We start from the raw sequence: 15,144 nt of genomic DNA, 5'->3' as shown, positions 1-15,144 counted from the left end.
ACTGAGACATTAAAAGCAAGTATTAATCATTCAGTCATGTCCAATTCTTTGTGACCCCATGGACTACATAGCCTGCCAGGTTCTTCTGTCCATGGAATTCTCCAGGCAAGAATACTGGAGTGGGTTGCGATTTCCTTCTCCAAATATTGCATTATTCCATATATATGAGATACTTAGAAGAGTCATCGAGACATAAAGTAGAATAGAATTTACCAGGGACTGGGGGAGGAGAGGAATATGAAGTTATTGTGGATGAGTACAGAGTTTCTGTCTGAGGTGATGAAAAAGTATGGGAAATCGTGATGATAGCTGCACAAAACTATGTAGACGATGCTACTTAACTGTACACTTAAAGTGATAAAATAGCGATTGTTAAGCTATCTAAACTTTATCACAATTTTTAAAAATCTCCTAGTGGGACTTCCCTGGTGGTCCAGTGGTTACGAATCCACCTACCAATGCAGGGGACACGGGTTCAGTCCCTGGTTCAGGAAGATTTTACATGCCACGGGGCAACTAAGCCCATGTGCCACAACCACAGAAGCCCCCGTGCCCTAGAGCTCACGCTTCACAACAGGAGGAGCCACTGTGATGGGAAACAGGCGCTCCACAACTAGAGAGGAGCCCCCACTCACTGCAACTAGAGAAAGCCCTCACTCAGCAACAGAGACCCAAAAATAAATAAATAAGCAAAATTAAAAAAAAAAAAAACCTCTCAGTGGACATAGACCTTACTGTCTTTCTGGGCTCAGTGTCAACACTTCATCACCCACCACACGCACTGCAGCACCTCGCTCTCATTTTCTTGTAGCTTCTGGGTAGAGATGGAGAGAAAAATGACAGGTCCATTTCTCTTTCCATGTCATAACCAAAGTATTCACCGCAGCTAGATAATACACAGAGCTTTATTCTTACTACTGGTTTGACACAAAGCCCAGGCTCTCCTTGCTCCCACCCCAACCCCATTCCTCCACTGGAGCAAAGCCTCACTGCCTGGGATGTAAGGCCCTGCGGGGTCCAGCATCCCACTGGCCCAGCGTCCACCACAGGCTTATTGCATCCCTCCCTCCACATGACCTCATGCTTCTTCTGGGCCCTGCCCTGGGCACTGGGCTCTCAAAGAAATCATACATTCCCCCAAGAGTTTATATAGGTTGAGAAGAATAAATTTAAAAAGAAAGACAAACTGAGGAGAAAAAATGAGAGGATCTGAGATGAGACTGGACTGGCCAGCCTGGGGACAGGGGATTGTCTGGGGAAAGGATGTCAGTGGTCACTCAGAGAAGGCCTCCTCGTCCTAGTGACCCCTTAGCTAATCGTGAGAGAATGGGCATGACTCTACAGTAGAAAGAAAAGAGAATGCAAAGGAAGAAGTGTAGCATGCCCTCAGGCATGGAAATAAAATGATACAGCATAGTCCACCTGCCAGGAAGTGTCAGCAGTTTAATGCGGCTGAAACAGGAGGTATAAGGTAGGAAGTGGTGAGAGCAGGCCAACAGGCTAATAGAGGTATTAAATGAAGAACTTTCTGTGCTAGCCTAAATTTTAAAGAAATTGCAGACAATTCTAAAAGAATGGGAGGACAAAACATTCCAAGTTTTTTTGTTTCTGTTTTTCTCTTTGATGAAGAGAGGGCTGGTCTTCATTGCTGCTTAGGCTTTTCTCTAGTAGCTGTGAGCAGGGGCTACTCTCTAGTTGCAGCGCTCGGGCTTCTCACTGTGGTGGCCTCTCTTGTTGTGGAGTATGGGCTCTAGGGTGCACGGGCTTCAGTAATTGCAGCACATGGGCTCAGTACTTACAGCTCCTGGACTCCATAGCACAGGCTCAATGCTTGTTGTGGGGAGGAAGACTGGGAAGACAGGAGTCCTGGGCACAAAAACAAACCATTCAACTTCCTCTGAAAATTGCAAGAGCAAGCCCACTGAACTGGGGAGAGATTGGGAGGGGACACGGTTCTTAACACAGGCCTCTGAAGGCCACTCTGAGGGTCACACAGAGGCACACAGCTGGGACCCGGGACATGCCTCAACCAACACCCTACTGCTACAGGTTAGATCCCACCAGACACCAGAAATCAGACATTAGCTCACGACATCTCAAGTCTGCAGCATGAAGTGGCCTCTCTGCAGCTCAGACATCCCCTCTGCCTCAGAGACACAAGAACCCTGGGGCCGCCCAGCCCAGTTCCATTTTTTTGTTTTTTTTGTTTGTTTGTTTGTTTTTAAGTTATAGGGAATAAAGTTTATTTTGGCAGAGAGTGTTAAACAAAATTAAAGTTGCAAACATTAGTAACATAACTCAACATCCTTAATTTGGTATAAGTGTGACACATTTTTTTGCTTTCCTGTATTCTGCTAAATCACCATAACCTGAACTGCTTTATAAAACGGATATGCTGAAATTTAACTTTACTGTTTTTGCTTACGCTCTGATTCCAAACAAAACTTTTCATAAGCTTCTTCTATCTCTGGGTCCATCTCATCATCAATATCATCCAAGTACGGATCACCACCCCCTGATAAATCTGTTCCATTTTCTTCATAATCTGGAAAAAAGTCTTCTCTTACAAGTAACTCTTGATATTTCTCTTGGTAATCTGGATCAGCTGCAGTGAAAGGAACACCATCAGATGTATAAAATGTTGGCTCATTCATAAAATAATTAGGATCATTTTCAGGTGTTGCTTCCCTCTATGCTGAAGCTGCATGGACTCTACCCCAGTTATTTGACCGGAGTTCTACAAGCTTCAAAAGCATCTGTTTTACATCTCTGCTGCAATTTGCATCTAGGACAACATTTTCAATTCTCTGAATAATTTCTTCCATGTCAGTCTTTCCTTTTTCCTTCCAGCCATCTTCTAAAACTGACCCTGTCAACTTCAGTAATTTTACTGCACAAATTAAGTTGTCATCTATAGGATTAGAGAAGAGGGCATTCAGCAACTCCCGAAGACCGGTCTGAAGAATGTCTGCCCTTGCAACCTGTCCATTTGTCCCTTTAATCTCCAGGTTAAGATAGAGTTCTCCCAGAAAGAGTACAAATGCATGGAATCGTTTTCGAGTCACTTCATCCCCTTTTGCAGCTTGATCTTTAACTTCATATTCAGTCCGACATCTTTGAAGTAGCAGTTGGCGGAAGTTGCCACTCTGTGGGTTAACTGTCAGATGATGGCACAGGTAGTTACAGACGCGCGCTCCCGTGTAAGAGAAATTGCGGATAGATGTGGCCTGTTGATAGATGAGTTCCACAAGTTCTTGCAAAGCATCATCTGTTGTAACCCAGCTATTCAGGGTCTCTGCAAACTGTCCAATTTCAGTTTCAAAACTGCCAGGCTGTTCTATAAGATGATTCAAAAAATCCTGAACATATTCTGATAAAGTAGGATAATCCTCACAGCCGTCCTCATAGGATTCTGTATAATTAGAATAACTTGATGGGTAGAATTCAGGGGCGTTTACAGACAGCTTAGACATTAATACAGGAGCTACAACCACCTGGGGTTTAGCCATTGCTGACTCCGAATTCTGCTGTGGGATGTTATCCGGCGAACTAGATGGCGCTCTCAGGGGCCTCGTTTGTTCCGGGAGCGCCCCGGGCCGGGCAGGCCGCTGGGGGCCGGCGGGGACCTCGCACTGGGCCCCTGGCGGCGGGGCCGTCCTGGTCTGGCACAGCGGCGGCGGCTGCAGGAAGTCCGGAGCTTTGGGTTGAGGCGGCGGCGGCGGCGGCAGCGGCTGATGCCGCGGCCGCTCAGCAGGCCCCGCTCTTTTCGGGAAACCAGCGCCCTCAGGCCCGCCCCCTCCGCGGCCCAGGCCCTGGCTCCGGCCCAGACCAGCACCTGGGGCCCGGTCGAAACCGTCCGACATGCTCCTCCTCCTCCTCCTCCTCCTCCTCCGGGGGCCGCTGCTGCTGCGCTCGGGAGAGGAGCTCTCGACGCGGCGCTCACTCAGGCCTCATGTAGGAGCAGGACGGGGTGTCCCCTCTAGGATCCTCAGCGCTTCGGGCGGGCAGAGCGGACGGCAGCTAAAACACCCGCGAATCCGCCGCTTCTGAGCGCCCGCCCCCACGGCCTGCCTCAGCTTTCCGATTCCCCGCCCCGCACCCCCCGCCGCCGCCGCCGCCCCCACCCAGTTCCGTTATTGACACTTAGAGGAGACCGGAGGAAGTGTTGCTCCAGGAGACAATCTCCTGCACCGCACCCTCTAGTGGCCAATATGATAAATAGCAGGAAGCTGGGCTGGATCCCTGTAATCTAAGGAAGTGGAGAAGAGAATGGCAATCCACTCCAGTATATTTGCCTGGAGAATCCCATGGACGGAGGAGCGTCGGCAGGCTACAGTCCATAGGGTCGCAAAGAGTCAGACACGATTAAATGACTAACACACACACACACACTCTAAGGAAGACAAGATGCAAGTTACCTTCCTGATCATCATTTTTCTCTCAGTCTCTATGCCCAATTCCTACCGTCCTATAAAGACTCAAAGACTAAGGATCCCTTGTTCTCCACTTGTCTCTGAGCTGGAATCCAGACTCCTGCATTCACAGACCTTGTCTGAGTCTCAGCAGCCCTCGCTTCTAGCACAGAGACCCCCTCTTTCTCTCCACACTGGGGTCAGGAGCTGAGCACTGAACTGCCAGGTGGACACTGGGAGCTTTCTCTGTAGAAGCTCCACAGACTCTCAAAGACGCACGTTAAAGGTCACTTCTTAGCACAGTGTTCGGATTTGGGGATTTCATGAACCTGTGTATCTTCCAAATGAAAATACATGAGGACAAGACTAATAAGAGTGGTGAACATTTTGATTTTTTGCTTATGTCTCTCTTTCTGGCAAAGCACACACATAAAAAAAATTATTTAAAATTAAACATTGGGGGGCGGTCCTAAGATGGCAGAGGAATAGTACGGGGAGACCACTTTCTCCCCCACAAATTCATCAAAATAACATTTGAATGCTGAGTAAATTCCACAAAACAACTTCTGAATGCCGGCAGAGGACATCAGGCACCCAGAAAAGCAGCCCATTGTCTTCGAAAGCAGGTAGGAAAAAATATAAAAGACGAAAAGAGAGACAAAAGAGTTAGGGACGGAGCTCTGTCCTGGGAAGGGAGTCTTAAAAAAGACAGAAGTTTCCAAACACTCTCACTGCCGAGTCTGTGGTGAGCCTTGGAACCACAGAGGGCAACATAACTGGGAGGAAAAATAAATAAATAATTAAAACCCACAGATTACTTGCCCAGTGGTAACTCCCCCAGTGGAGAAGCAACCAGACCCCTGCACCCACCACTAGCAAGCGGGGGCTGGGCAGAGAGGAGCGGGCTGCATTGCTTAGAGTAAGGACTGAGCCTGAATGCCTGAGGGCAATCTGAGCAAACTAACTTGGGCTAGCAAACCAGACCACGGGATAGCTACCACGCGCAAAGCCCTAACCTAAGACACCGTCAGGCCCGCTCACAGAACAAAGGACTGAACACAACTAGCCGGCTGCAGACCATCCCCCTTCAGTGACAGGCAGCCAGACCCAGAAGCGGGCAATCGTGGCCCCAGAGAGGCATTATCTACCAAACCGCAAGCAGGCTTTGTTGCTAAGACTTCTTGGGATTCGGGATGGTAGACATCTGCCTGAGAAGGTGTGCCAGGTGTACACCCAGAAAACCGAGCTGCAGGGACAGGAGAGGAGATAAGTCGCAGCGACGGTGCTCGCCAAACACCTGGTCATCTGAGCTGCTGGGACCTGGGAAGGGCATACCAACCGATTCTGTGCCTCTGAGGAGTACCTGAGTGCCTGAACCTGAGCAGCTTAGACCCGGGAAGTGCATACAACCCAGGGCCAGCTTCAAGACAGTTCCCGGCAGAGCAACCTAGAGCCTGAGCAGTGTAGACAGGGAAAGCACACACCCCGTGAGCAGGGTCAAACCCAGTGTGGCTGAGACACTGCGAGCACATGCCAGTGTTATTTGTTTGCAGCGTCCCTCCCTCCCCACAGCACGACTGAACAATGGAGCCAAAAAAAGTGTCCACCACCGCCCCCTTGTGTCAGGGTGGAAATTAGACACTGAAAGTGAAAGTGAAGTCACTCAGTTGTGTCCGACTCTTTGCGATCCCACGGACTGTAGCCTACCAGGTTTCTCCTTCCATGGGATTCTCCAGGCAAGAATACTGGAGTGGGTTACCATTTCCTTCTCCAGGGGATCTTCCCGACCCAGGGATCGAACCTGGGTCTCCTGCATTGGAAGCAGATGCTTTAACCTCTGAGCCACCAGGGAAGCAAAAATGAGACACTGAAGAGACCAGCAAACAGAAGAAGCTAAAACAGAGGGAACCTCCTTGGAAGTGACAGAGGCAATAGATTAAAACCCTGTAGTTAGTACCAACTACATAGGAAGGGGCCTATAGATCTTGAGAAATATAAGCCGGACCAAGGAACTATCCAAAAATGAACTGACCCCACACTGCCCACATCACCAGAGAAAGTCCTAGGTATAGTTTTTACTATTTTTACTATCATTCTTTAATTTTTAATTTTTTTTTATTTTTAAGTCCTCTATTACTCCCTTAATTTTCATCTTTATAACCTACTATTACTTTGCAAAAAAAGAGAGAGAGAGAGAGAGACCCTATTTTTTTAAAGCAAACTTCATATATATATATATATAAAAAATAATTTTTGTGACTTTGGTTTTTTTTTTTCTTTAATATAGTATTTTTGAAAATCCAACATCTACTGTAGATTTTTAATCTTTGCTTTCTGGTATTTGTTATCAATTTTGTACCTTTAAGAACCCAATCTTCAGTACCCATTTTTACTTGGGAGCAAGGTTACTGGCTTGACTGCGCTCTCCCCCTTTGGACTCTCCTTTTTCTCCACCTGGTCGCCTGTGTCTCCTCCCTAACCCCTCTCTGCTCTACCCAACTCTGTGATTTTCTGCGTGTTCCAGATGGTGAAGAACACTTAGGGAACTGATTACTGGCTGGATCTGTCTCTCTCCTTTTCATTCCCCCCTTTTATCCTCCTGGCCACCTCTGTCTCCTTCCTCCCTCTTCTCTTCTCTGTATAACTCCATGAACATCTCTGAGTGGTCCAGACTGTGGAGCTCACATAAGGAAGTGATGACTGGCTAGCTTGCTCTCTCCTCTTTTGTTTCCACCTCATCTCATCCTGGTCACCTCTATCTCCCTCCTCCCTCTTCTCTTCTCCATGTAACTCTGTGAGCCTCTCTGGGTGTCCCTCACTGTGGAGAAACTTTTCATCTTTAACCTAGATGTTTTATCAATGGTGCTGTATAGATGGAGAAGTTTTGAGGTTACTGTAAAAATAAGACTGGAAACCAGAAGCAGGAGGCTTAAGTCCAAATCCTGACAACACCAGAGACCTCCTGACTCCAGGGAACATTAATCGATAGGAGCTCATCAAACGCCTCCATACCTACACTGAAACCAAGCACCACCCAAGGGCCAACAAGTTCCAGAGCAAGACATACCATGGAAATTCTCCAGCAACACAGGAACATGGCCCTGGGCTTCAATATACAGGCTGCCCAAAGTCACTCCAAACCCACTGACATCTCATAACTCATTACTGGACACTTCATTGCACTCCAGAGAGAAGAACTCCAGCTCCACCCACCAGAACACTGACACAAGCTTCCCTAACCAGGAAACTTGACAAGCCACCCATCCAACCCCAACCACAGTGAGGAAATGCCACAATAAAGAGAACTCCACGACTGCCAGAATACAGAAAGGCCACTCCAAACACAGCAATATAAACAAGATGAAGAGACAGAAGAATACCCAGCAGGTAAAGGAATAGGATAAATGCCCACCAAACCAAACAAAAGAGGAAGAGATAGGGAATCTACCTGATAAAGAATTCCGAATGATAGTGAAAATGATCCAAAATCTTGAAAAAAAAAAATGGAATCACAGATAAATAGCCTGGAGACAAGGATTGAGAAGATGCAAGAAAGGTTAAATGAGGACCTAGGAGAAATTAGAAAACAGTCAATATATAATAAATAAAGCAATAAATGATATCAGAAACACTCTGGAGGGAACAAATAGTAGATTAATGGAGGCAGAAGATAGGATTAGTGAAGTAGAAGATAGAATGGTAGAAATAAATGAATCAGAGAGAAAAAAAGAAAAACGAATTAAAAGAAATGAGGACAATTTCAGAGACCTCTGGGACAATGTTAAATGCCCCAACATTTGAATCATAGGAGTCCCAGAAGAAGAAGACAAAAAGAAAGACCATGAGAAAATACTTTAGGAGATAATAGTTGAAACTTCCCTAAAATGGGGAAGGAAATAATCACCCAAGTCCAAGAAACCCAGAAAGTCCCAAACAGGATAAACCCAAGGCAAAACACCCCAAGACACATATTAATCAAATTAACAAAGAACAAATATTAAAAGCAGCAAGGGAAAAACAACAAATAACACACAAGGGGATTCCCATAAAGATAACAGCTGATCTTTCAATAGAAAGTCTTCAGGCCAGGAGGGAATGGCAGGACATACTTAAAGTGATAAAAGAAAATAACCTACAGCCCAGATTACTGTACCCAGCAAGGATCTCATTCAAGTATGAAGGAGAAATCAAAAGCTTTACAGACAAGCAAAAGCTGAGAGAATTCAGCACTACCAAACCAGCTCTCCAACAAATGTTAAAGGATCTTCTCTAGACAGGAAACACAGAAAGGGTGTATAAACTTGAACCCAAAACAATAAAGGAAATGGCAACGGGATCATAGTTATCAATAATTACCTTAAACGTAAATGGGTTGAATGCCCCAACAAAAACACAAAGACTGGCTGAATGGATAGAAAAACAAGACCCCTATATATGCTGTCTACAAGAGACCCACCTCAAAACAAGGGACACATACAGATTGAAGGTGAAGGGCTGGAAAAAGATAAACCACTCAAATAAAGACCAAAAGAAAACAGGAGTAGCAATACTCATATCAGGTAAAATAGACTTTAAAACAAAGGCTGTGAAAAGAGACAAAGAAAGACACTACATAATGATCAAAGGATCAATCCAAGAAGAAGATATAACAATTATAAATATATATGCACCCAACATGCACCCAACAATATATATGCATGCAATATGTAAGACAAATGCTAACAAGTATGAAAGGGGAAATTAACAATAACACAATAATAGTGGGAGACTTTAATACCCCACTCACACCTATGGATAGATCAACTAAACAGAAAATTAACAAGGAAACACAAACTTTAAACGATACAATAGACCAGTTAGACCTAATTGATATCTATAGGACATTTCATCCAAAAACAATGAACTTCACCTTTTTCTCAAGCGCACATGGAACCTTCTCCAGGATAGATCACATCCTGGGCCATAAATCTAGCCTTGGTAAATTCAAAAAACTTGAAATCATTCCAAGCATCTTCTCTGACCACAATGCAGTAAGATTAGATCTCAATTACAGGAGAAAAACTATTAAAAATTCCAACATATGGAGGCTGAACAACACGCTGCTGAATAACCAACAAATCACAGAGGAAATAAAAAAAGAAATCAAATTTTGCATAGAAACGAATGAAAATGAAAACACAACAACCCAAAACCTGTGGGACATGGTAAAAGCAGTCCTAAGGGGAAAGTTCATAGCAATACAGGCATACCTCAAGAAACAAGAAAAAAGTCAAATAAATAACCTAACTCTACACCTAAAGCAACTAGAAAAGGAAGAAATGAAGAACCCCAGGGTTACTAGAAGGAAAGAAATCTTAAAAATGAGGGCAGAAATAAATGCAAAAGAAACAAAAGAGACCATAGCAAAAAATCAACAAAGCCAAAAGCTGGTTCTTTGAAAGGATACATAAAATTGATAAACCATTATCCAGACTTATCAAGAAACAAAGGGAGAAAAATTAAATCAATAAAATTAGAAAGGAAAATGGAGAGATCACAACAGACAACACAGAAATACAAAGGATCATAAGAGACTACTATCAACAATTATATGCCAATAAAATGTACAACATGGAAGAAATGGACAAATTCTTAGAAAAGTACAACTTTCCAAAACTCGACCAGGAAGAAATAGAAAATCTTAACAGACCCATCACAAGCACGGAAATTGAAACTGTAATCAAAAATCTTTCAGCAAACAAAAGCCCAGGTCCAGACGGCTTCACAGCTGAATTCTACCAAAAATTTAGAGAAGAGCTAACACCTATCCTACTCAAACTCTTCCAGAAAATTGCAGAGGAAGGTAAACTTCCAAACTCATTCTATGAGGCCACCATCACCCTAATACCAAAACCTGACAAAGATCCCACAAAAAAAAGATAATGACAGGCCAATATCACTGAGAAACATAGATGCAAAAATCCTTAACAAAATTCTAGTAATCAGAATCCAACAACACATTAAAAAGATCATACACCATGACCAAGTGGGCTTTATCCCAGGGATGCGAGGATTCTTCAATATCCGCAAATCAATCAATGTAATACACCACATTAACAAATTGAAAAATAAAAACCATATGATTATCTCAATAGATGCAGAGAAAGCCTTTGACAAAATTCAACATCCATTTATGATAAAAACTCTCCAGAAAGCAGGAATAGAAGGAACATACCTCAACATAATAAAAGCTATATATAACAAACCCACAGCAAACATTATCTTTAATGGTGAAAAATTGAAAGCATTTCCCCTAAAGTCAGGAACAAGACAAGGGTGCCCACTTTCACCATTACTATTCAACATAGTTTTGGAAGTGTTGGCCACAGAAATCAGAGCATAAAAAGAAATAAAAGGAATCCAAATTGGAAAAGAAGTAAAACTCTCACTGTTTGCAGATGACATGATCCTCTACATAGAAAACCCAAGACTCCACCAGAAAATTACTAGAGCTAATCAATGAATATAGTAAAGTTGCAGAAAATAAAATCAACACACAGAAATCACTTGCATTCCTATACACTAATAATGAGAAAACAGAAAGAGAAATTAAGGGAACAATTCCATTCACCATTGCAACGAAAAGAATAAAATACTTAGGAATATATCTACCTAAAGAAACAAAAGACCTATATATAGAAAACTATAAAACATTGGTGAAAGAAATCAAAGAGGACACTAATAAATGGAGAAGTATACCATGTTCATGGATTGGAAGACTCAATATAGTGAAAATGAGTATACTACCCAAAGCAATCTATAGATTCAATGCAATCCCTATCAAGCTACCAATGGTATTTTTCACAGAGCTAGAACAAATAATTTCACAATTTGTATGGAAATACAAAAAACCTCGAATAGCCAAAGCAATCTTGAGAAAGAAGAATGGAACTGGAGGAATCAACCTGCCTGACTTCAGCTCTACTACAAAGCCACAGTCATCAAGACAGTATGGTATATGGTACTGGCACAAAGACAGAAATATAGACCAATGGAACAAAATAGAAAGCCCAGAGATAAACCCACGCACCTATGGACACCTTATCTTTGAGGCGAGGATATACAATGGAGAAAAGACAATCTCTTTAACAAGTGGTGCTGGGAAAACTGGTCAACCACTAGTAAAAGAATGAAAGTAGAACACTTTCTAACACCATACACAAAAATAAACTCAAAAGGGATTAAAGATCTAAACATAAGACCAGAAACTATAAAACTCTTAGAGGAGAACATAGGCAAAACACTCTCTGACATAAATCACAGCAGGATCCTCTATGACCCACCTCCCAGAATATTGAAAATAAAAGCAAAAATAGACAAATGGAATCTAATTAAAATTAAAAGCTTCTGCACAACAAAAGAAACTATAAGCAAGGTGAAAAGACAACCTTCAGAATGGGAGAAAATAATAGCAAATGAAGCAACTGACAAACAGCTAATCTCAAAAATATACAAGCAACTCCTGCAGCTCAATTCCAGAAAAATAAATGACCCAATCAAAAAATGGGCCAAAGAACTAAACAGACATTTCTCCAAAGAAGACATACAGATGGCTAACAAACACATGAAAAGATGCTCAACATCACTCATTATCAGAGAAATGCAAATCAAAACCACTATGAGGTACCATTTCTCGCCAGTCAGAATGGCTGTGATCCAAAATTCTACAAGCAATAAATGCTGGAGAGGGTGTGGAGAAAAGGGAACCCTCTTACACTGTTGGTGGGAATGCAAACTAGTACAGCCACTATGGAGAACAGTGTGGAGATTCCTTAGAAAACTGGAAATAGAACTGCCATATGACCCAGCAATCCCACTGCTGGGCATACACACCGAGGAAACCAGAAGTGAAAGAGACACATGTACCCCAATGTTCATCGCAGCACTGTTTATAATAGCCAGGACATGGAAGCAACCTAGATGTCCATCAGCAGATGAATGGACAAGAAAGCTGTGGTACATATACACAATGGAATATTATTCAGCCATTAAAAAGAATATATTTGAATCAGTTCTAATGAGGTGGATGAAACTGGAACCTATTATATGGAGTGAAGTAAGCCAGAAAAAAAAAATCAATACAGTATACTAATGCATACATATGGAATTTAGAAAGATGGTAACAATAACCCTGTATGTGAGAAAGCAAAAGAGACACAGATGTATAGAACAGTCTTTTGAACTCTGTGGGAGAGGGCGAGAGTGGGATGATTTGGGAGAGTGGCATTGAAACATGTATAATATCATATGTGAAATGAATCGCCAGTCCAGGTTCAATGCATGATACAGGATGCTCGGGGCTGGTGCACTGGGATGACTCAGAGGGATGGTATGGGGAGGGAGGAGGGAGGGGGGTTCAGGATGGGAAACACGTGTACACCCGTGGTGGATTCATGTCGATGTATGGCAAAACCAATACAATATTGTAAAGTAATTAGCCTCCATTTAAAATAAATAAATTTATTTTTTTTAAAAGGCTACATGTGAGGATAAGTCAGTACAAACAAATCTGATGGTTTAAGCTTATTCTATCATTTCTCTCCCAGTGGCACTCTTCTGTTCTCCGATTCTTCCTTCAGCTATAATAGAGTTGATCAGTTCCTCCACAGTGATACCACATACCTAATACATAATAACTTTATTATACTGCTGATCACATCTCAAGCCATAAGTGAAATTGAGCTTTTGGTTGTTGTTGTCATTGTCATTAAGCTAACATTTTCTGTCTCTGTAGGTTCAAAGTACAGTACAAAATACTAGATAGATAAAGGAAAATAAAACACTGTCCAAGAAGAAAACCTCCAAAGAAAAGTTATGCTTCTTGTAATACATTCTTTTATTCCTTCTAAGACATATTTTTTCATATTTTAACATATTTAATTTCACTGTGCATCTCATCATATGTGGTATGAAATTAATGAATAACCTACAGTCGATAGCACATAAACATCTGGGGAAATGGTACTAGTAACTTTAGGGACATCACCCCTTCTAACCACCTTCATCCAGTCACAGCCAGTGACCTACCTCCTAGTTCCTCTGAAATCTGTATCCCACATCACTACCCTCAAGTCTTACTGCCCCTGACACTTAATTAGTTCAGGTCTAGATCAGTTATGAGGATTTCAACTGGGACTAATACTAAACCCACCTCAAACTGGCTTAAGCAAAGAGTAAATACATCACCTCATGAAACAGGAAATTTAGAGGCAAGGCAGTTTCCGGCTTGATTGACTCAGCACCAGCTCATTGTCCTCAAGGACCTGGGCACTTTCAGCCTCTCTGCCCTGGCTCATCCTCTAGCTGAGGATAAAATGTCCTCTGGTGTTCTAAGCAGCACGTGTGCAATAGTTTTCTGGGTCTACCATAACAGAATACCACAGACAGGTGGGGGCAAGGGAGCCTAAGCAGCAGTGTCTTTTCTCAGTTCTAGAAGGTACAAATTCAAGGTCAGATGTTGACAGCGCTAGTTTCTCCAGAGGCCTCTTTCTTGGCTTACAGATGGCCACCTTCTCTGTGTGTCCTCACAGGGTCTTTCTTCTGTGCATGAATCCCTAGTGATCCGTGTGTCATCAAAGTGCTTCCTCTTACAAGGATATGAATGAGAGTGGATTGGACCCTCACTTTAACTTCATAACCTCTTTAAAGGCCTGATCCCCAAATGCAGTCATGTTCTGAGGTACTCAGAGTTAGGGTTCTGGCATGAATTTGGGGAGAACACAGTTCAACCCATAATAATCTATATTATTTTTATAATTTTTTTTTATTTTTTGAAGTATAATTAATTTACAATGATGTGCCACTCTCTGTTGTGCAGCAAATTGACTTAGTTATACACATAGAGGCGATGTTTTAAATACTCTTTTCCATTGTGGTTTATCACAGGATATTGAATACAATTTCCTGTGTAGTGCCTTTTTTTTTATCCATCCTATACATAACAGTTTAAAAGTGCTAATCCCCAATTCCCAGCCCCTCCCTCCCCACACCTCTCCCCTTTGGCAAACACAGATCTGTTCTCTATGTCTGTGAGTCTGTTTCTGTTTTGTAAATATGTTCATTTATGCCATATTTTGCTTTGAACTGTGGTATTGGAAAAGACTCTTGAGAGTCCCTTGGACTGCAAGGAGATGCAACCAGTCCATTCTAAAGTAGATCAGTCCTGGGTGTTCATTGGAAGGACTGATGCTAAAGCTGAAACTCCAATACTTTGGCCACCTCATGCAAAGTGTTGACTCATTGGAAAAGACTCTGATGCTGGGAGGGATTGGGGGCAGGAGGAGAAGGGGATGACAGAGGATGAGATAGCTGGATGGCATCACCAACTCGATGGACATGAGTTTGAGTGAGTTGGTGATGGACAGGAAGGCCTGGAGTGCTGCGGTTCATGAGGTTGCAAAGAGTCGGACATGACTGAGCGACTGAAATGAACTGAACTGAACTAATGCCATATTTTAGACTCCATATGTAAGTGGTGTCATATAGTATTAGTCTTTCTCTGACTTACTTCACTTAGTATAATCATCTCTAGATGCATCCATGTTGTTGCAAATGACAGTATTTCATTCTTTTTGTGGCTGAGTAGTATTTCATGGTGCATATGTACCACATCTTCTTTATCTATTCACCTGTCAATGGACATTTAAGCAGTTTCCGTGATCTGCCTATTGTGAATAGTGCTGCTGTGAACACA

General features: G+C 42.7%; 1 protein-coding gene and 1 non-coding gene across 2 annotated transcripts; both read right to left on the bottom strand.

The window, feature by feature from the left end:
• Window positions 1–2,226: 2,226 nt before the first annotated feature.
• On the bottom strand, window positions 2,227–3,878 carry LOC129656634 (polyadenylate-binding protein-interacting protein 1-like). Its single transcript, XM_055587378.1, has one exon. It carries the CDS (start codon window positions 3,861–3,863, stop codon window positions 2,691–2,693), a length of 1,173 nt encoding a protein of 390 aa, XP_055443353.1. The 5' UTR covers window positions 3,864–3,878; the 3' UTR covers window positions 2,227–2,690.
• Window positions 3,879–6,192: 2,314 nt separating this feature from the next.
• Window positions 6,193–6,264, bottom strand: TRNAW-CCA (transfer RNA tryptophan (anticodon CCA)). The gene has a single exon. It is a non-coding gene; the product is annotated as a tRNA-Trp (tRNA).
• Window positions 6,265–15,144: the final 8,880 nt, after the last annotated feature.

The sequence above is a fragment of the Bubalus kerabau genome, chromosome 6 (assembly GCF_029407905.1).
Source record: "Bubalus kerabau isolate K-KA32 ecotype Philippines breed swamp buffalo chromosome 6, PCC_UOA_SB_1v2, whole genome shotgun sequence".
Lineage (NCBI taxonomy): Eukaryota > Metazoa > Chordata > Mammalia > Artiodactyla > Bovidae > Bubalus > Bubalus kerabau.
This window is presented reverse-complemented; position numbering and strand designations above follow the sequence as displayed.